The 21995-nt window shown below is 34.9% G+C and overlaps 1 protein-coding gene across 4 annotated transcripts in view; it reads right to left on the bottom strand.

Moving 5' to 3' along the window:
- FOCAD (focadhesin) overlaps positions 1-21995 on the bottom strand; it is a 247973-nt gene that overhangs the window by 100281 nt on the left and 125697 nt on the right. For all 4 annotated transcript variants that reach the window (XM_036217571.1, XM_016160422.2, XM_036217572.1 and 1 more), the window contains one exon: positions 1246-1380. In XM_036217571.1, the coding sequence (XP_036073464.1) occupies positions 1246-1380 (135 nt within the window). The remainder of the gene's footprint in view (positions 1-1245; positions 1381-21995) is intronic.

Below are 21995 nucleotides of genomic sequence, written 5' to 3'. Positions count from 1 at the left end.
TTCAGTAGCCCGGCAGACTTTCCGATAACGTAAAGGTACATAAAAGTGAATAGTAGCCATAGAAGAAACTGTTGATGAACCATATACTCTCAGAGTTTCAAACTGATTCTTTTTTAATACCTTGAAACAAAAGTACAAATGTGGGAATAAACTCACAATATCTTGTATTGGTTCAATCCTGTATTCAACAACTACTTACTAAATATGTATTATGTGCCAGGCACTGTGCTAGGTATTGTATCCTCAGTAAGAACAAATCTGATTTTATTCACTGTGTATATTTAGAAAAATTAGAAGTATTATCCTATAATCCTGTCCTATAATGTGATCTAAAACATAAAAGAGGCTATTTCTGGGATCTGACAGAGGAGTAGTTTGTTAGTCTATGAAGCACTGAATCAAACTAAAAGTCCACTAAGACTTCGAGTGAAAATCAATTGCTGCTCTTTGAAGGAAAAGAAAAAAGGTAAGCATGAAAAGGAACAAAAGTGGAGACAAATGAATTTGCCACCCTCTCGATTTCCCTCAAAAAAGAAATAGTGATAAAAATGTTAAGTAGGAATATATGAATCTTATAGCAAAGCATCTTTCACCAAGTTTTTCAATTCATTACAATGACAAACAGTTTATAAAATTATTTTCCTCTCCTAAGATGGCTTGATTTTATAATCATCCTCACTGAAGAGTACAGATGAAGATGATATACATATATATGTATACACACCCACACCCACACACATACACACAAAGGGAGGGAGGGAAGGAGGGAGGGAAAGAGGAAGGGAGGGAGAGAATGTGAACATGTAAAAATCAAATCTCTATGGCAATGGTAGGAGCAAAACACAGATGACAATATGTCTGCAACTGCTGGGAGAGTCTGCCTGCTTTTGTTAAAATCTTTGTATACTATTTAACAGTGAAAACACCAATGAAATGAATTTAAACTGCTGGCCTTGTGAATTCTAATTTTAGAAACACTATTTTTAACATACTGACTTCTTAAAATCTTGACTCTACTGTCAGAATAAAAACTTGGTATCCTTTATGTAAATAAGTCTTAAAAACACTGAATTGATAAGGGTGGCTACCCTCCCACACCTAGAGTCCATAAATATATCAATATGTTCTCAGAACAAAAAGTCCTAAAGGATTTTTAGCAAAAGATACAAATATTTTTTCTAAAAGTTATTCTAAAGTACATGTCTTCCCAGTATAGAAATAATTTATTGAGCTCCAAACACATACCTCATATTCAGCTGTATTGACTGTTAAGGAAGGAACCAGAGAAAACAGTTCACTGAGAGTCTTCAAAATGAGAGGTCTTGTATCACAACTCAGCTTTGGAGAGAGAGCATTCCAAGTGGAGCGAATACAAACAACCTGTGAGGCAGAAAAAAAGTCAGTGCCTAACAAAATCCCAACTTCTGTGACGCCATCAGCAAAAGCGCCTTCTTTCATTATAAGGAAACTTAAGAAAAGAACAAGAACATTCCTAGAAGATTTCATAAAGGTATCACCCCTCAAAAGAAATTATTTAAACCCATATAAACTGCTATTAAAGAAGATCCAGCCTGCCTCTCACAATTGTTTTTTTTTACCACTTTATTTTGGTTAACCAAGAAAATAAAACTAACTCGCCCCTGCCCCCCCCAACACACACACTTGCACAGACAAAAAATTCAAATATATGGTGATGGAAGGCGATTTGACTTTAAAAATAAATAAATAAAGATAAAGTTCGGGTCTCTACCAAAAAAAAAACTACTTACAAAAAAATAAATAAATAAACTCCAGATTAGGTACATACATTGTTGAGGAACCAGTCCCTGAAACAAAGAATGGTAAGATAATGCTAGGACATTTCTAAAGCCAGGTATCCACAGTTCTTATAGTTTTTCAGCCCTGCTCAAACTACATCACCACTCAGAAAATTGGAATGTTAATAAACATAAATCAAATACTCTCAAATTATCTAACAAATTTTTAAAGCAGGTAGGAGAATAATTACATGATTTAAAATAATAATTTAAGACTTTGTTTTAAAAGTCACTTCAGATTTTTTAAGAGGTTAAGTGATAAAATCTAAGCCCAACAGAAATGCTATTTTTAACTTGACCCGATTTCCTTAAACCAAGTATTCTTCGTTTATGTCAATATTTGGTTTTATGGATAGAAAATGTCTTCTTAACTTCAATTCCAACTATAAAAGATGATTTCTTCACTTATAGATATTTTACTACAAATTTAAAACTCAGGCAGAAATAGTGCCAACACAGATCAATTAGAAAGAGTTTAACAAGGGTTAATTGTCTAAAATACTCCAATCTCGGTCTCTTAAGCTTGAATTAACATTACAATTTATCTCTATTTGCATACATAAACTATTTAGAGAAGTTACATGAGGTAGTCAGTAAAAACTTGTCAAAAATAAATGAATAATATATATTTAAGGACAGATTAAGGAGAAGCTCCAAGAAGACAGAAGAAAGAGTATCTCAGAAAACTTACATTCAGTACTTTTGCTCTTATTTTCTACTTTCCTTGAAAGAGCAGAAAAATCTTCTTTGACTTGGGATCCACTAAAAATTTGGATTCCATTAACATTTACTAACGACAGTATTATGTGCCAGGCATGATAACAGGCAAATTTACACAAAAAACGTAGCTCTAATGTAAATTAGTGTTGAAATCTTTTAAAAATTTTCTTTAAAACTTTCAACATCAAGTATATACCCAGAGTAGTATACAATACAAAAGGAACAATAAAATATAAAACATAATGTAACCCTTCAAGAACTTAGCACCCTGTTGAAAGAGAAATGTATGTAATTTTAATTACTGGAAAACAAAAAGGTATAGGATTAAATTTTGAACTATGTTCAACAGAAAATAGTTTCAAGAGGAATCTGGGAAAGAAAGATATGTCAGTGGATGGGAGTCATCAGAGAGGGTATCAAGAGGTAGTAAGTCTTAAGATGGAACTTGAAGGAGGAATGGACAAAACTAGGCAGACAATCCATAAGGAAATGGAAAACAAAAGTCAAAACATACACGAAAAGAATGCTATAGGCACCAAAAGCATGAGTACTAGTGAGGAAAGGCTCATAGATCAGAGAGTACCTAGAATATCAAAGCAGTGTGAACGAGAATCAACAAGAAAAGGCAGCCTCTAGAGATTTCTGAATCGGAGAATGAATAAAATTCAAATGCTACTTTTGAAAGATTCATCTGGTAGTCTCATAGCCAAAGTCAAAGCAGTCATCTACCTCTCTCTCTCCAATACCTATAACATAAACATCCTAAAAAGTTTTCCAAAGATCTTTTGCTTAGTATACCCACTAATTGTCCATGCTTTCCCCTCATGTTAAATGCCTACCCTACTTCGATCTATGTTGTTTCAAGACCCAGTTCAAATCTCTTCCACAATTAAGTTTTCTCTTATGATTCAAGCCCTCATTTTATCCCTTTCTTTCCTCCAATTTCTAATACTTAAAATTCGGTATCATCCAATTTAGCATTTAATTACATACTGCCTAATATTGTTCACTCTTTTCGTGAATGCAAGTTGTCTCCTCAACTAGATATTGTTTTTTTTTTAAAGACAATGACCATATCTTACAGTTCTCATTCCTCACTACCTAGCACAGTAATAAGTATGTAACAGATTATCAGTACTTACCTACTAATGGTACTGGAATCTGAGCAATGATAAATTTGAGGTAGAGTAAAGAATTAAAAGAACTTGGAGAACAAGGCAGACCACATTAGAGCCAAGCCCAGCTAATAAGGACAAGCGGCTTGCCATTTTTGCCAACATGCTGGGAATGTCTTTCTTCCTGCTTGTCATTTTCTATTATGTGGCAGTCAACAATCCCCAAAATTAGAAATTTAAGTAGCACTTTCTCTGCCCCAGGGTTCCAGGGCATAGTCTGAGGCAAGATGGAGGGAGTGAGAGGCCTTCACTCTTCACTTCATTTCTTCTATCCATCACAACATCAAAAGCAACTACACCTGGATTTTTCCAAACTTTAATTTCCACAAAGTCTTTCTTAACCCTTTGGAGCAAGAAGCTGCCACTGAGTAGGGTCCAGTATGAGGGCTGCTTTCTTTTCTACTCCCTCCTCCACCACTATAAAAATATAGATTTAGAAAAAAGAAGGACTTGGAGAGTAAACTGGAAAGTGGAATACTTGGAGCCACGAGACCTGAGTGAATAAAAAACAACATTAAAAAAGGAGGGAAAACTGGAAGAAGGCGCACATTTGCAGGAGATGGGGGCTGAATAACTCTGTTTGAGATGTGTTTAATTTGAACTGATGGAAAGACATCCAGAGAGAAATATCCCGCAGGCAAGAGGAAAAAAGGACTAAAACTCAGACATGAAATTGGTCAACAACAGCTTTGTTATTTGAACATTTCTATAAATCAAAATACCAGGAGGAAGTATGACCTCCCAGACGATCTGATGCACTTTGCAGATTGACAAAAAAAAGATCTCTGGCCACCAATTTCAGAAGTACAAAAAGGTTCTTGCCCTTCCCATGGGTGCTGGGTAGGTAGTGAAGCTATATCCTCCAAGTATTTTCAAGAGCTTACAAAAAAATTTTTTTAAAGTCTACTTCCTACTAAGTTTAAAAACTAATGCCTGAAATAGTATTGTACATATAAACCATGAGAAAATATTCTAGAATCCAAGCCATGAATTCTGGCCTTAAGTGTAAGAAAGGTATACCTGTGGGGAATATTTGCAAACCCGGGCTGGCCCATACATAATTGGGAGCAGGAAAGCCTCTAGTAAAGAAGGCTGCTTTCTCTGACCTTCTCAATCTTGGGCTATTCTTGAATAGATCTTCTGGCCTTGAGAGCTTCTTGGATTCAACCTATCACTTTCTTGCTATGTCTTTCTCCTTGGGCCCTGTGGATCTGATCTAATAACCTGTGCAATCTGTTAAATTATATCAGATTAGTCAGGCTCATGATCATGGCATTTACTAGCTTGTTTGGCCCTGTTCTGCTCATTACTCAATGACTTGTCTGTTTTCAAAAAGCAGATTGACTTCTGGATCCAGCAGTATGATGGGCCACAGTTGAAATGATTGATAAAGAAACAAAAGAGGGAAATACCTGTACTGAGTTATTGTAAGGAAGTTGTCAGTTTCCATAACCTAAAAGTTGTATTTAAATGCCCACACAGAGGAGATATAGCCTTTAGCCTACAGAAGATGAGGAGTTGGAACTGAAACCTCCACATAAAACCAGCACCCTTGAAAGGCTGTACCGTTAGTATAAAGGTATTTAAAAAGGTAATGAGTTGGGGGCACCTGAACCACTCTTGAAGGATAATCTTATAGCACATAACCCAAATAATTCACACGCACAAATTAAACCCCTCTAAAAATGAGTTCATTTTTAGAGGGGTTTATTTTTAGACAAAAGAAAAATTTCAAAACATATGATACATGAGTCCAACATGAGTAAGAATCAGCAAATATAGCACATAGCAGGATTAAGACACCCAAGATCTGCAAATAACAGGACAAGGAGAAAGTAATACAAAAGCACTTAAAAGAATTAAAGATGAAAGACAAGGCATTCAATTCCCAGTAAAAGAATATGGCATGATGGAAAAAATGGCAAATCTGGAAAAGAACCACATAGAATCTCTAGAAGTGAAAAATATATAGCCAATGAAATTATTAACCTAACAGATAAGAAGTTATCCTAAATATAGACCAGAGAGATGAGAGTTACAAAATATAAAAAAGTTCAAAGTCAGGTAGAGCCAAATGAGGTGGTCTTTCTTATTTCACCAAGAGTTTAATTTTAAAGCAGCCCTAGGAGAAGTGGTTGGTTCAGGAATGGAACAGGGGAAACATAACATAAGTCTGGAGTAACTTAAGCTGCCAGAAAGTACATAAATGTGCAAAAAAAGACATGAACTTGTTAAAAGGGCAAAGGAGCCAATCTGAAAGAGTTTCCAATGGCCTAATATTGATGAGTCTACACTGGTATAAATAACTGAATTAATAAAAGAGAAGGAATAGTTCTTCCTTACAGAAGATTTCCAACTAATAAATGTATAAGCAATGAAAGAAAAAAATCACCACCAATCACCAAAAAATTACTACAGGAATAACTGTTGCAGGCAAGATCTGCTGATGAATGTTAAAATTAGTGGGCAAAAGTTTGAGGACAAACAGGACAATTAGATAGTCTCAGTCTCTCCTCAGAAATATTTTATTAATTATAAAAAAATAATAACTTTACCATGAAGAACCCAGAATACATTACCTTAACCAAGTGATCAAGGTCAACATCGCCAGTAATAAAATGTACATACCCCTTATATGATATACTGAGAAAGATGCAGAACCTCAATCTAATCATGAGGAAACATCATGAACATCCAAACGAAAGGACATTTAAAAAAAATAACTAACAGGACTCTTCAAAACTGTCCAGATCATGAAAATAAAGGAAACTAAGGAACGGCACAGAATGGAAGAGTTAGGATACATGACAACTAAATGCATTGTGGGATCATGGAACAATAAAAGGACATGAGTGGGAAAACAGGTGAAATCTGAATAAAATTCATAATCTAGACAATAGTGCTGCACCAATGTTAATTTCTCAGTTTTGATAACTATGCTACAGTAATGAAAAATATGTTAACATTATAGAAAGCAGAGTGAAATATAGATACAAGAACTTACTGTACTATTTTCTTTTTTTAATAAGAAAAACTTTTTTGAGATACAATTCACATACCATACAATTTACCTAAAGTACACAATTCAACGGTTTTTAGTATACTCACAGTTGTGCAACCATCACTGCAATCAAGTTTAGAACATTTTCATCACTCTAAAGGGAAATTCCATAATCATTCATCATTCCCCATTTCCCCTCATACTTCCCCAATCCCAGGGATTCATAACTCTACTTTCTGACTCCATAAATATGCTTTTTCTAGACCTTTTCTATAAATGAAATCACATAATCTGTGATCTTTTGTTATTGGCTTCTTTCAATTAACATATTGCTTTTAAGGTTCATCCATGTCATACCATGTATCTATACTTATTCCTTTTATTGCCAGATAATATTTTATTCTACATACATATCTGTAATAGTTTTGAAAATTTTCTGTAAGTATAAAGTTATTTCAAAATAAAGATTAAAAAATAGGAATAGAAAAAGGCACTATTTAAAGAAATAATGGTCTACAGCCATGCTACCCTGAACACGCCTGATCTCAGAAGCTAAGCAGGATTGGACCTGGTCAATACTGAATGAGAGATGACCTACGAAGACCAGGTGCTGAAGGTGTAAAATATAAAAAATAAGAAATTGTAAGCTGACAAGGTTCTGGCAATCTGTGAGTCAACCAAGGGTTGCCTCTCCTAAAAAAATAAAAAAGGAAAAAAAAATAATGACTGAAAATTTTAAAAATCAATGAAGAACATTAATTCTCTCATTTAAGTCCTAAGCAGAATAAAAAAAAAAATAAGTTTACATCTATATACATTATGACTGCTTAACACCAAAGGCAAAGAGAGAATCTTCAGAACTAAATGGAATAAAGACGGTCTACTAAGGAACAATTCAGAGTAACAACAGACTTTTTAAAATTAACAAGACCAAAAGAGCATGCAATAAGATCTGAAAAGTGCTGAGGAAATTACTAGCCTATAATACTAAATCCACCATGCAACAGTAAGGGCAAAACAAGCAAAACTAAATAAATAAAATAGGAGGAACAATACTTAGGTATTGTATATAGCATATAAATATTTATGTACAAATGACTCAGAACATCTTGCTTCATTTGTCTATGAGATTTTGGAGAATTCATTCTAAGTGCTTATATTATGCATATTTTGCTGTTATTTTTGTTTCTCAGGGAGAATACTTTTCCCATGTTATTCTTCTGCAAGAATTTTAGCAACACTGTACAGCGCTGATTAAGAAGACCCTGCACAGTGTGGTATACTAGAAAGAGCACATGATCTGAGTCAGAAACCCCAGCCTCTCCCATTTCCTAGCTGTATGTGACTATGGCAAAGTCATTAATCTCCTTCAATCTGTTTCCCCAGCTGCAAAGCAGACATAATACTAGTAACACCTGCTCTATGAATAGTACCAGGTTAACAGTAAAGGCCATATTGAGACAATTGCACACAAACGTGCTTTAGACACTGTAAAAGATGATTGTTGCTGTTAGGACCAATGGAACAAATAATAAATTCCAAAAGAATCGGAGCCTTTGCTTTTAATTCTTGTGCTGTAAGAATGACTTTGTTCCTTCTAGAGGAACAGATAGCTATCTTCTAATTTTACTTTCAGAAGCTATTTCTAGAAATTCTTGAGAACAGCCTCCTCCTTTTGTCCTGATGCTTTACTCCAACAGAGGGAAAGCTTCACAGACACACACACACACACACACACACACACACACACACACATGCACACGCGCACAAAACAAACCTTTAGGCTATGAAAACCACCTTATTTGCCCTTTTCATAATGAAGGTAAAAGAAACTGCCTTCACAATTAAAGGACTCAAGTCATCATCATGCAGTGAAGCCCTCTTAAGCTAATTCAGCACATGCAATTCACAAAACAGGATGCTTCTGTTACCAAAACACAATAACAGGGGATAAGAGGGGTTTAAAGAGACACACTCAATGGAGCAGAAACAATGGGAAAAATAACATTCTTTCTTATCCTCATAATAGGGGGTTAAAGGTTATACATATAAAAAATGACTAGCACAGGTCTATTTAAGCAATTTTGGTCTCTTAACATCTAAGACTAGCTTATTATTAAGGCAGTGTTATAGAAAATAATAGGAATGAATACTGAGTTTGCCTTTTTAAGTCCCTTATAATCTACAGGACAGTAATAATGATGATTTCCTATTACAGTAGCTCAACTTCTGTTCATGGCAAATAACATAAAGGTACATATCTAAATCTCGAACTGTGCCTTTGATCAAAAATATTTACACTTGATGTGGTAAAGCTACTCACATATTAATGATCCCTAACATCACTATGGCATTTCCAAAAGAGGCACATCAGAGAGCTTTCAAATTATTCTGTATTTCTGAAAAACCATTTGGCAGTTTGCAGTGCAGACTTGTAATTCTAATATCTGGATAGGAGAAGCTTAAGACTGTTAAATGCCACAAGTAAAAACAGAGAGGCACCTATTAAACGGATTGATCTAGGCTATCAAGCCACCCACGGGACTCACTACTCAGCGGCCAGGGGTTTTAGGTTTCTCTTTTATTCCCCCATGTGAGAAGCTGCAGCTTCCCTGAGATACCTCCCTACAGGGAACAATATCTTCCAATGCAAACTCCATTGATTTCTCTGCAGGAACAGAAAAAAAATGACACAAAGAGCTCCCTGCAGGGATGTTCACTTTTCAGTTTTCCTAGATTCTGTCTGGATTAATTATCTATTTGATGTTGAACATTCTTCTGGCATGAATTAGCAAACTCACAGTAAGAGTTTGTCAGAAATATCCTTGCACAGGAAAATAATCAGATAAGTAGAGTCTAAATTCCAAGGTACTAAGAAAAATAATAAAAATTCAATCAAAATAGCTTAAAACCTCCCAGAACTGAACTGCCAGAAAGTTGTCCAGCAGATATAAAATTAAAAGCAAAATGAGTATCCACCAGCAACAAGAATAAAATATCATCCACCTAATTTTTAAAAAGGACTAAAGGGACTATTATGACTACACCATACAAAGAGACCAATAAATAGTTTAGCGCCATTTCATATTAAAAAATCAACATGCTGTGTATCAAAAATAATTGATGAATTAAGCAGATATTCTAAAAACAGATACTTTAAAAACACTTTAGAAAGCAATTTTAAACTGCAAAGACAAAGCTTTTAGGAATACCTAGTGAGTTCAGTCCACTTTAAAATATGGAATTCCATGAATACATTTCAAAGTAACAGATGCTGACAGTTAATGAAACTTAACCTGATTGCATGTTCACTGAAAATGATTCTTCTATCCCGCTTCACTCATGCTATGTATCCACAGATTTAGAGATAACAGAACTGATGAATTCTTCATGGATAACAATATTGGAGGTCAGTTTCTCAGGCCTGAATGGCTTATATAGATCTATCTACAACTCCCTAATAACATGAAGGAAACATACCTGTAACCCCCTTCCCAAAGAAACAAACAGGTTCCTGATTAATAAAAACCAAAGGCAAAACTTATAAACTAAAAGTTTAAGAGAAAGGAAAAAAAAAACTTTTTTGGAGGCCTTTATTAAGAATTTGTTCTTGAGTGCTAAAAGCCAGTGAATTAGTACAAAAATGGTTTCCCAAAACAATGTTTGAACAAGTATAAACAAATCTTTTCCAGCCACACAAATGCAGCATCTAGCACATCACTTGGCATGTAAAAAGCATTCCTCTCAAAATAAATTTTTGAATGAATGGTACCAACTAGAACAGGACTGGGTACATTTTCTGCCAAGGGCCAGAGACAATATTTTAGGCTTTGTGGGACACACAGCCTCTGTCACAATTACTCAACTCTGCCATTGTATCATGAAAGCAGCTATTGATTAAAGCAACATAAATATGTTGCAAATATTGATAAATAATCGCTAAACATAAAAAAAAATCAGAAAAAGTGTGCCTTGTGGGAAAAAAGAGATGGCAACTTGATTAGAAAATGCTTCCCTAAAATATTTTGAATTGTCCTTTTGCCCTGAAAGTTTTAAACCTAAAAATATTTACAATAAGAAATCTGCCTTTCTTTTATAGAGTAGAAAAGAGGCAATTATGAAAGGGGAGGTTAGGAAAGGAGAAACAGCATGATCTCAGGCAGATAAATAAATATCAGTAAAAAATACACAGTCACTGCAAATTGTAGATGCTAAGTCCCTGGACCGAAGTCTCTTGAGACAGAAAATCCAAAGCACTCCTAAGTGAATATTGAGTTCAAAAATTCAAATTATTGTGTATATAAAAAATCTACAACTCTAAGTGAGCTACGTCTTCTTAAATTATTCTTAGAAGTCTACATTGCAACTGAATAACTATATCAGAAATCCCAGAAAAACATCAGTATTACAGTGATAGTCAAAGAATCTTTCAAGAAAGCAAACCACAACTGCTGGAGGAAAGAAGATAATTGATTTTCAAAAAAGTCTGCCTGCCACAGAAAATAATATTTTAAAAAATGAGGAAACAAAGGTGCTAAAAAGAAATGTTGGCATAGTAGTAGAATCAAGAAACTATACGGCCCTGGAGCCCAGCAGAGGGAGGAGAAGTTTGTCAGGAGAGCTTCTCATGGCTTCTTATACTCCCAAGAATGGGAGTATTACAGGCTTTGCCTGTAATAAAGTCTTCTTTTATTCTCCATCCAAATTAAAACTTAAACCATTTTCTAATGAAAGCTCTTTATTATAAAAAATTAAAGTAATGCTTTCTCCATCCCCAACTCTTTTCAAACCTTTGCCCATTTGCATCAGAAATGTCAACCTGCTAAATAATAAAGGCCTTTGCAAAGATTAAGATACAAAAACATCTATCATAGTATGGTTTATAATACGAAAAAAAAATCAAAACAAAACAGAAAATAATTTAAGTATCCCACAATAGGAAACTCATTGACTATATTATAGTCATGTGCTCTTTCAATTAGATATCAGAAGTAGATTATCAACATGACATGGTGCCCATGATAAACTGCTGGCTGAAAAAAACAGGTTATAAAAGAATATTACAGCATGATCTGTTTTTATTATATACACATCTCTGTGCTTTATAGGTGATTTTTAACCTTTTCCTAGGTCATAACTTCTGGCTTTCCTCTCAAATACACATAATAGTTGAAGTATATTTTAAGAAAAATATATACTCATTTAATGAATTTGAGCCTTAACCATTTTTCTCTAAGATTGTTTTGATTCTCCCACTTGCCTACAGCTTACATTCAGGTTTATTTTCCTGTGTCATCTGAAATTAGTGTATTTTTAAAATGATATTTGGCAAAGTAAGCATTCTTTTGCACAAACTGACAATTATGTTCCCTCTATCCATTCAATTAAATTTATATTTGTTTAGAGAAACTTGTAATTTACTATAGCTGTTCTTATTTTATAAAATGGAGCCAAACATCTACCACCATACATGGAAAACCTAATATAATTCTAGATTTCTCTATACACTATTATTGCCAAGCATAATCATTGTTGCTTCTTCTGCAAAGCATAAACAGGAATTAATAACCATTCCTGCCACATCAACTAAATATATGGCTAGTGAGAACTATGTAATTCAAAACACATGAAAGGAAAATAATCCTGCACAAAACTGAAAAAATTCTGAGCAGATGGACTAAAAAGCTTCCTGTAGGGTCTCAAAGAAAGTAGTAGACAGTGGCATCATAAGAATTTAGATTTAAGATGCTACAATATGGATGAACCTTGAAAACATTAGGCTATGTGAAAGAAGCCGGTCACAAAATACCACATATTATATGACTTATTTATACAAAGTGGAAAACAGGCAAATAGAAACAGAAAGCATCTCATTGGCTGTATAGGGCGGGGCAGGGGAAGGAAAGAGGCACTGTGGGGTGATGGCTAAGGGGTGTGAAGTTTCTTTTGGTAACGATGAAAATATTCTAAACTTGATTGTAGTAATGGTTGTAAAACTATGGACACACTAAAAACCATCAAATTGTACACAATAAATGGGTGAATTATACTGTATATGAATTTTATCTCATTAAAGCTTTCTACAAAATAAATAAATAAATAAGTTTAGATCTATTGTGGTTCTCATTAAAGCTTTTACCAAAAAAAAAAAAAAAAAAAAAAAGTTTAAATCCAGTGTGGTTCTACTTGACACCAGAGGAATAGGTATTTTGGTATCAGAGAACTAGTGTAGTATTTTTATTAGCCAGGATTCTCCAGAGAAACAACCAACAAGAGACTGATTACAGATAGACAGATCAGACAGACAGATTAGACAGATGATAGATAGGTAGATGGTAGGTAGGTAGGTAAATAGGTAGATAGATAGATAGATAGATAGATAGATAGATAGATAGATAATTGGCTCACACGGTTATGGAGTCTGAGAAATCCCATAATCAGCCAGCTGCAAGCTGGAGAACCAGGAAAGCTCATGATATAGTTCAGTCCACATCCAAAGGCCTAAGAAGCAGGTGTCTGCTGCTGTTAAGTCCCACACTCGGAAGGCCTAAGAACCAGGAGCTCAGATGTCTGAAAGCAAGAGAAGATAGATGTCCCAGATCAAGAAAAGAGAATTTGCCCTTCCTCCACCTTTTTGTTCCACTGGGCTGTCAATAAACTGAATGATGCCATCCACGGTGGGGAAAGCGATGCCTTTACTTAGTCTACTGAATCAAAGGCTAATCTCTGCCTGAAACAGACAGACACACCCAGAAAGGTTTTACCAGTTATTTGGCTATCCCTTAGGTCAAGTTGACACATGAAATTAGCCATAACAGTGCTAACACCAACCTTACAAGGTTACTATGAAGGTTAGCGTAAAGACTTACAGTACTTGGCAAGGGGGAAGCGCTCAACAAATGTTTGTTCTTGGCATCAGTATTAAGATTGCATTGTTTGTAATTCTTTAACTTCGGTAATTTTCCATAGATAGATCAGACACTGGACCACCATCCACTTTCAGCACTACCCTGGTTGTACTTCATCAGAATTCAACTTCCACAGGCACTTTAATCAACACTTTTTCTGGGATCAGATGAGCATTGACATGTAGGACGTTTATTTGTCATTTGATTGATCTAACTGCTGCAGTTACCATAAAACTTCCATAATATTGTTTGAGGAAGTCTCCCAGGCTAGTGGAAGAGATTTTTAAGTTCTTGTTTCTCCTTCATACTCTTTTTTCCTCACTCTTTTATAGTGAACTTTTGGCTGCTGAGACTGTTTGGGGCTGAAGCTAACCAAGTCCAATGAAAAGAAAAGAGGAGCACCAGGAAGCTGGGTGCTTCTATCTAAGTTGGCTGTAGTTTTAAGAAAAGGAAATACAGGAGATTTGGAAGTTTCCTTTGACTCTATGTAGTCTAACCTTCAGAGTAGGAAAGAAGGCAACGCTGGACAGAAATTCCACATAGGAATAAAGGGTATACATTTCTTTGCAGTGGCTTCTGAGTTTCAACCCTCAGAAACCTAGCACAGCCACAGATCTCTAGTTGAGGCACATGTGGCTGAGGAGAGAGCACTCCAATGCAATGAAGGAACAGCCACACTCTAGCCTGGAATCTCTGAGGGTAACCTGTCTACCTGAGTACAGAAGAGGTCTGAGGCCTTCATACCACTCCTTCCTGCCACTCCCCACCTCCCATACCATAAGAAAGTAAATGTAAATTTTTATCACAATAATAATGATAATAAAATTTGAGATTTCCTTTTATTTCTCATTTATTTCAATGTATCATATAGCTTATTATTAAGCAACTGTCACCAGGTTAGCATTTGCACAAGGCTCACATTTAGTACATAACTGAAAGAATCAAGGATTTATTTACAATGGTCAACCATGTCTTCCAAAATATCAAGACACATGTGAAACATGTATATCCTATGCAGAAGACAAAATAGGGAAAGCAGCACTCTGATATTATGCAAGTGGGAGTTCTTTATGAATGAAAATTATACATACTTAGGCCAGCAATTCCATTTCTAAATATTTATTTTTAAGGAAATCAAGATATGTGCTAAGGTTTAGCTGTAAGAATGGTCATTGTAGCACTGTAAATAACAGTAAAAAATGGGAAACTAAACGTCCATCAATAAAATACTGATAGAAGTATGATACATGCAATGTATAATAAAATACTACGTAGCCATTAAAAATATGTGTATACATATTGCCAGCAAAAGATGTACCTAATATATTAAGGGGACAAAATCAAGTTATTCTAAACAATATGCTAGGTACAATCTCATTTTTTAAAAACATTATAGAGATTCATGTATGTACAGAAAAAGATACAAAATTATATATGGCAAATTGTTTAGAGTTATCTAAGAATAGTGACATTACAAGCAACTTTTTTTTCAAATTTTGCTTATCCATATTTTCTGATTTTTTAAACAAACATCCTGTGTAATAAAAAAACTTTAAGAACTCGATATGCATATTTAAAAAAGTAAAAATTCATTGAAACGATAACAGAAAATGTGAAGTCAGAACTTTCCCAGATAATTCAAGATGTTTCACAAACAAGCTGGAATTGAAATCTCATAGTAGGCCAACCCCTCTGTTAAGAATTAGGACTAGAGGTGAATACAAAGAGCTTATTATACCCCCAAAGTAGCTCATAGAAAACAAACATGGAAACAAATATTTACAGTAGGTTATGATGCTCAAATACAGAGGGACATTGTGAGGAAGGGAGGTAAGCACACGATCCTAAGGGGTGAGGAAATTTCAAAAAGGAGAAAAATTATTTAGTAAATTTCATTGAGTTTCACATCTATGAAATGTCTTAATAGTAATAGTTTTACTGGCATTCTTAGGTTTGCTTACATTCACTAACTTTCTAAAGCAACTTATACTCATGCTCTGTAGGTTTTATCACAACACCAAATAGGTAAGTGTACCACGAATGATTTGCTCCAGGTATCCAGCTTGGAATGAAAGTTTCCAGAGGGTAGGAACTATGTCTGTTCTTTACATCATTATATCTCCAGCATCTAACAGGCCTTGTGCCCAGCAGGCATAGAAATTTTAGTTGGGTGAATAAACATGAATGAATAAAATATAAATAAAATTGTCAGTTTAGCCTTTTCTCCATAGGGCTGGTTCAGAAAACAGGTTGTCCTGCCTGACCCAAGGATGTCTTTCACTTGTAGCTTAGAATCAAGTCCCTCTTTAACACTGCTCTGCAACTGCTGATTGACCCTAAGTGCTTCTTAAGTTTTCCATGGCTAAACACTGTGTCTCCTGCTCTCTAATTCTCTAAGTCATTCTTCTTCACCCCCTTTTATTTACCAAGTGGCAGCAGACTATATCTTTCCTATGCCCTCCCCTTTGGGGTAAGGGTAGGCAAGGGGACGAGGGATGAAAACAGAAGTGAAGAACCAATTACATCACATCATATGATACAAAAATAACTTACATCACATGATATGATACAGATATTATAGTTAAACTAATTTACATAAAAAATAAGGAACTACCACCAAACTCACAGAGATGTTGACAATTAAATGAAATAATCTGTCATACACTTAGTGTTGTGCCTTGACCACAAGCATGCAGTAAGTGGAATAGCTTTTTGCCCTTGTTTTTGTGGTTGTTAAAAAATAACATTTGTTCCTAAATTACTCATTTAAAGACAATTCCTCTAAGTGAATGACATATCCTAGTTTCCTTAGAGTCAAGTCCTTATTCCTTCAAAGCATTTCTATATCATCTAATAAAACAAAAATCTGAAAAAAAAGTCATCTTAAGCAAACCTTTTCATAATGACAGTAGTTATAACACCTTTGAAAGACATCTTAGCTAAAGTTCCACACAAACATCTTCTAGACCAGTGACCTATAAACATGCTTGTTTGTACATCTCTACTGGTAACACATTTTTAGTATACCAGCACCCAGGTACACTTATTTATATCTTACTTAAATCAACTATAGAAAGAAAAATACCAGGCAAAGTAAGAATATTTGGAACAATGGTCCTTAATTTTTAAAAATGTATAAAATCTTTAAGTTCAATAACCTTTGAACCTCCATGTAATAAAAACATCTGTCAAGCGCACCCCTGATTTCAGCACAAAATATTGTAAGTAATATAATCTACCAATGAAAAGATGCTCAACACCATAACACCTGGAAACTGCAAATCAAAACCACAATGAGATACCACTTTACACCTAAGAGGATGGCTATAATAAAAGAAAGACAATGACAAATGTTGGTGAGAATGTGGAAAAATGGAAACTCTCATACCATAGCTAGCAAGAATGTGAAATGGCATTACCACTTGGAAAGCTAATCAGGCAATTACTTGAAAAGTTAGACTTATCATATGACCCAGAACTTCCATTCCTAGGCATATACAGAAAAAGAATTGAAAGTCCATACAAAAACTTGTATACAAATGTTCAGAGTGGCATTATCCATAATAGTGAAAAAGTAAAAACAATCCAATTCCATCAATTGATGAATGGATAAACAAAATAGTCCTACGATGGACTATTATTCAGTCACAAAAAAAGTGAAGTTCTGATGAACTTTGAAACGATTATGCTAGGTAAAAGAAGCCAGACACAAAAGAACATATTGTATATAATTCCATTTACATGAAATGACCAGAATAGACAAATCCACAGAGATAGAAAGTGGTTGCTAGGGGCTGTGGGAAGAGGGGAATTGAGAGTGACTGCTAATGAGTATAGGGTTTCTTTGGGGGGTCATTATTTGTTTCCTAGGGCTGCTGTAACAAATTACCAGAAACTTAGTGGCTTAAAACAATTCAAACTTATTCTGTTACCATTCTGGAGGACAGAGTCTAAACAAGCATTCTGAGGCTAAAATCAAGTTTCTCTCTGGAGCCTCTAGAGGAGAATCTATTTACTTGCCTTTTCTAGTTTCTGGAAGTATCCTGCAGTTTTGGGCTCATCATGCCTTCCTCACATCACATCACCTTTTCTCCATCTGCTTCCGTTGTCACATCACCTTCTACAGTCAAATCGCCCTCTGTCTTCCTCTTATAGGAACACTTGTAATTACATTTAAGGGGCCACCCAGATAATCCAGGGTAATCTTCTGGTCTCAAGACTCTTAATCACATACGCAAAGTCCCCTTTATTATATAGAGTAACACGCACAGGTTCCAGAGATGAGGACCTGGATATCTTTGGGATATCAGCCCACCATAGGGGTGGTTTAAAGCACTCTGGAATTTGATAGTGGTGGGCAATGCACAACTTTTTGAATATACTAAAAAAAAAAAATCACTGAATTGTACACTTTAAAAGAGTGGACTTTATGATATGTGAATTACAAAAAAAAAACAAACTTATTTTCTTTAAAAGACACTTGTCAGAATATAACTCATACATGGTTCAAAACAAAAGAAATAATCTGTAAGTGGTACTTAGGTATTACCTTGAAGAAATGAAAAATTCCATAAAGCCAAGGTTAATTGTGCTTCATATAAACCTTTCAACAATTCACACCTGGAATCGGCATGTCTAATAAAATGATGGAACTAAATATATAAATATATATGTAATATATATATATACACACATATATATCCTATAAATCTATTTAACTGATATGCAAAACTGCAATGGATAGATATATTCTAATAAAGAATAGAAGCTGCTACAACCAGTCTTCATTATAGACTCCCACTCTTCCTTTAGGATACCTGGCTACTATAGGTGACAACATGATAATCTAATGGAAGTGTAAGAAAAGAAACCATCAATCCATATATTAAATATTATTAAAGCTTAATTTCTCCTTTTAAGATAAATAAGAAATATTCTAATATTTTTATCCCATAGCTCATGGGTAGACTTACACACAGACCACTTTAGAGACTGCTGCCCTTGACAATGGTCTCAAACTTCACTGCACATCCAAGTCACTGAGGAACTCATTAAAAAATAGAGAGCCTAGGTGTCATGTCTAGAGATTCTAATTCAGTAGCCCAAACTACCCACAAACTTTTGAAGACCCTACTCTATACACTAAAAATAATTTCCATTTATTTTTCTATGAATTCCATGACTTGGATAGAGGAGCTGCATCAAGTAAGTAAAAGAGAAGAAAATAAACTCCAACTGAAGTTAAGTGTAATATAAAGAAACAAGGGGAATGGCATTCTTTTGTTTGACCTGTATTTCAACCTCTTTGCATCAATGTCATATGGCCCTGTCAATTGCTTAAGCAAGTAAATTGCTCAAACAACTACTTACATAAGTAGAGGCACTGTACCATGGCTCTAAAGCAAAAATAATTGTACTATGGAGAACATCTTGTTCATTACTGCTGAATTAGAACCTAGGGCAATACATTACAGTGTGCTACTGTGAGAAGAATTAAGTCCAGCTTTTAATAAAGCTCAAAAACCAGAGAACAAGGCTTATATGATATGAAGTCATCTAAATCATAAAAGTAATGCACAAAATATTAAAGTCTTTACAATAATATTCAACTAATAGTACAATCCACAGACTCTAAAAAATGCTTTTCTGTCAGCTGTGAAAATTCTCTTAAATTTGAAACTAAATAACCTTAAAACAAAATGCATATATCATCTTCTTTAAATACTGCTGCTGGATTTGTTCACACATTAGAAAGGCATTCTGAGTAATTCAGTACGTATGCAGAGACTTACCAAATTCTTGCTGTCTTAATTCCAAATATTTCCTAAGCAAGTTAACTGCCTTTCACTAACAACTGATTTTAGTCATCTAATCAAGGTGAAGTCTAATTTGGAAATATTCGTGTTTCCAGAAATGAGTCTCTTACTGATATTTTATGCTAGGCAAGGAGAAGGCGAGATACTTCCGTTCTTAATGAACACATTATATAACAAAGAGATGAGCTTAAGCACCCCAGATAATTTTATTTTTGATAAAAAAAATTCTACATCCATTAAAGATATATGCTGAATAAAATGTTTTTAAAAACAGATTCGTTTCTTGGAAGGTATCAAAACGACGCTTTCAATCCGATCTCAAATCCACAAAGCCATTCAAACTATTAATGCCATTTAGTCTACTACGTTCCTTCAATGATTCTCTCTCAATACTCCACATCTCCATTTACCTCCCAAAGAAAAACTCACCCCTTGTATAAGCTTAAACCAATATATTTTATTCTCTGGAATTGCAGAATGGCACACAATTAGCATCATTTTAGTCATGTCATTATTTCCAGCTCAGTGGCATTTATTCAGATGAGCACAATTTGCAACCTCTGAGCCCAGCTCTTCTGATGTTAACTGGCATCATTAAAACCCTCCCAGTGTCCAACTCGTTTGATCTTTTAAAGAATGCCCTGGGTCTGTGACTGAGAGCCGGAAACTCCTGGCTGGAAACCCTGAACAGCGTTCATGTTCGGTCACAGACTACTCACATCAGTTAATAATCCTCACAGACCATGATTCCAATTCGAGAGAGAAAACTTCTCACATAAAAATTCTTTAAACACAAAATAAACAAAAAATTGGATTAAAATAATGTACAGAGAACAGGAGCAGCTCCTTAATGTTATAACTTCAAAAGTTAAGATTATAAATTTTTCAGAATAAAGTATCTTAAAAGGGCATAGCAAATCTGGGCATGGGAAAGGGCAGACCACAGAGGAAAGAAGATTGAAGTACAAAAGCAAAAACGAGAAGTGGTGAAATTTTAAGAGCTGCAATTTAAAATTTTTCTATTATAAGCTTTGATATAGTGCTCAACTCACATGATCTCCAAATGCCTTCTTTAAAAAAATTAAAAATAACCAATTAAAGAATACTGGGAAGCGTAATTCTTTTCTATTTAAAGGAAAAACCACAATATTTTCATTTTCCCACACATTTCACACATGGCTTATGTGTGAATAGTATTGCATTATACGAACATACCATAGTAAGCTAAAATTTTATTTTGAAAATAAAACCATATTTTAAAATCTACTTACAGAATGACAAAGTAAATGTTATAATATCCACAAATGTTTAATAAAAGGCGAGTTCCTGCTGTCCTTTTAAAGTTAAAAATAAGGCCAAACTACAACTTTTAACTGCGAAGAGTCATTGTATAGTATATAAAAAGCTCAGCATGGAAATAGATTCAACAAATGTACAAAAAGCGTTTTCATGTCCAGGAAGAACCGAAGGCATCAAAAAACACTTCCCAACTACAAATAATGTAGAGCGCAGTCAGAAAAGACCAGCAAATTCCTTCTGTAATGCATAGCAAGTTAAACTTAATCAACTCCTCTGCAAGGTTGAACAGACAACCCACCTTTAAATGTCCCCACAAACAAAACATAAGAACAACAAAAAGAGGTTCCAGTGTAATAAATACTGAATCCACAGTAGGCGACAGAATCCTTACTGTACACAGCTGAGAAAACCTGCCATGGGACAATGGATCGCATTTCCATATTAAATTATATTTATCACGCTGAAAAATGCTTAAACAAAATACAGGATTTCTATTGGCTATTTGTACACCATGCTCACTCCCTAAAACCTTCCAAACCTGCTGAGTCCCATTGAAAACCGTTCCCACCCCATGGTGCTCAGAGGGAGCTGCTAGACAAAGGGTTGGGATGATGGGAGAGGGCAGGGCAACTACCTTCCCCTGTGATTTCAGAAAATAAATCAATAAAAGAGGATAGAATAGCCAAAACATAACCTTGGCATAGGGTATTTCCGGGAAAATCACTGCTGTGACAAATGGCCTATAGTGAACTCTTCCAGCGGTCAAGAATCCCCAGGAATGGCCCCTCCCCTGCTTATCCATGCTCAATTGTACAATACTCTGCTTTGAAAATATAACACCCTCTTGGAGCTGGGCAAGATGAAAGAGCTTTTCTTCATGATCCTGCAACGCCTATTAATTTTTGCTACAACAGGCTCACAGCTGATTAAGAAAACAGGGCTAACCTTGCCTCCCATTCCCATCTCAAGACTTAAGAGAGAAAATGTTAAAGTGAATGAGCACTCTTTCACTACAATGTATGGATTTTCATTTCTGCACTTTTTCTCCTACATACAGCCTTGGGCATTTGTTTAGACTTGAAGTTCTTTTCCTCACTGAAACATCAGTAACAATGTTACTATATTTCTATGCAGTTACAGAATTCTTTTTCCAAATTATTATGACTTATTCACTGCCACTCCGAGCACAGGTTTAGAAATCAATGACTGAAAGAGCAAAACTTAAACTTTCCCCAAAGTACACTCACACTTTTATCACA

Source organism: Rousettus aegyptiacus, unplaced genomic scaffold, assembly GCF_014176215.1.
Source record: "Rousettus aegyptiacus isolate mRouAeg1 unplaced genomic scaffold, mRouAeg1.p scaffold_m13_p_3, whole genome shotgun sequence".
Lineage (NCBI taxonomy): Eukaryota > Metazoa > Chordata > Mammalia > Chiroptera > Pteropodidae > Rousettus > Rousettus aegyptiacus.
This window is presented reverse-complemented; position numbering and strand designations above follow the sequence as displayed.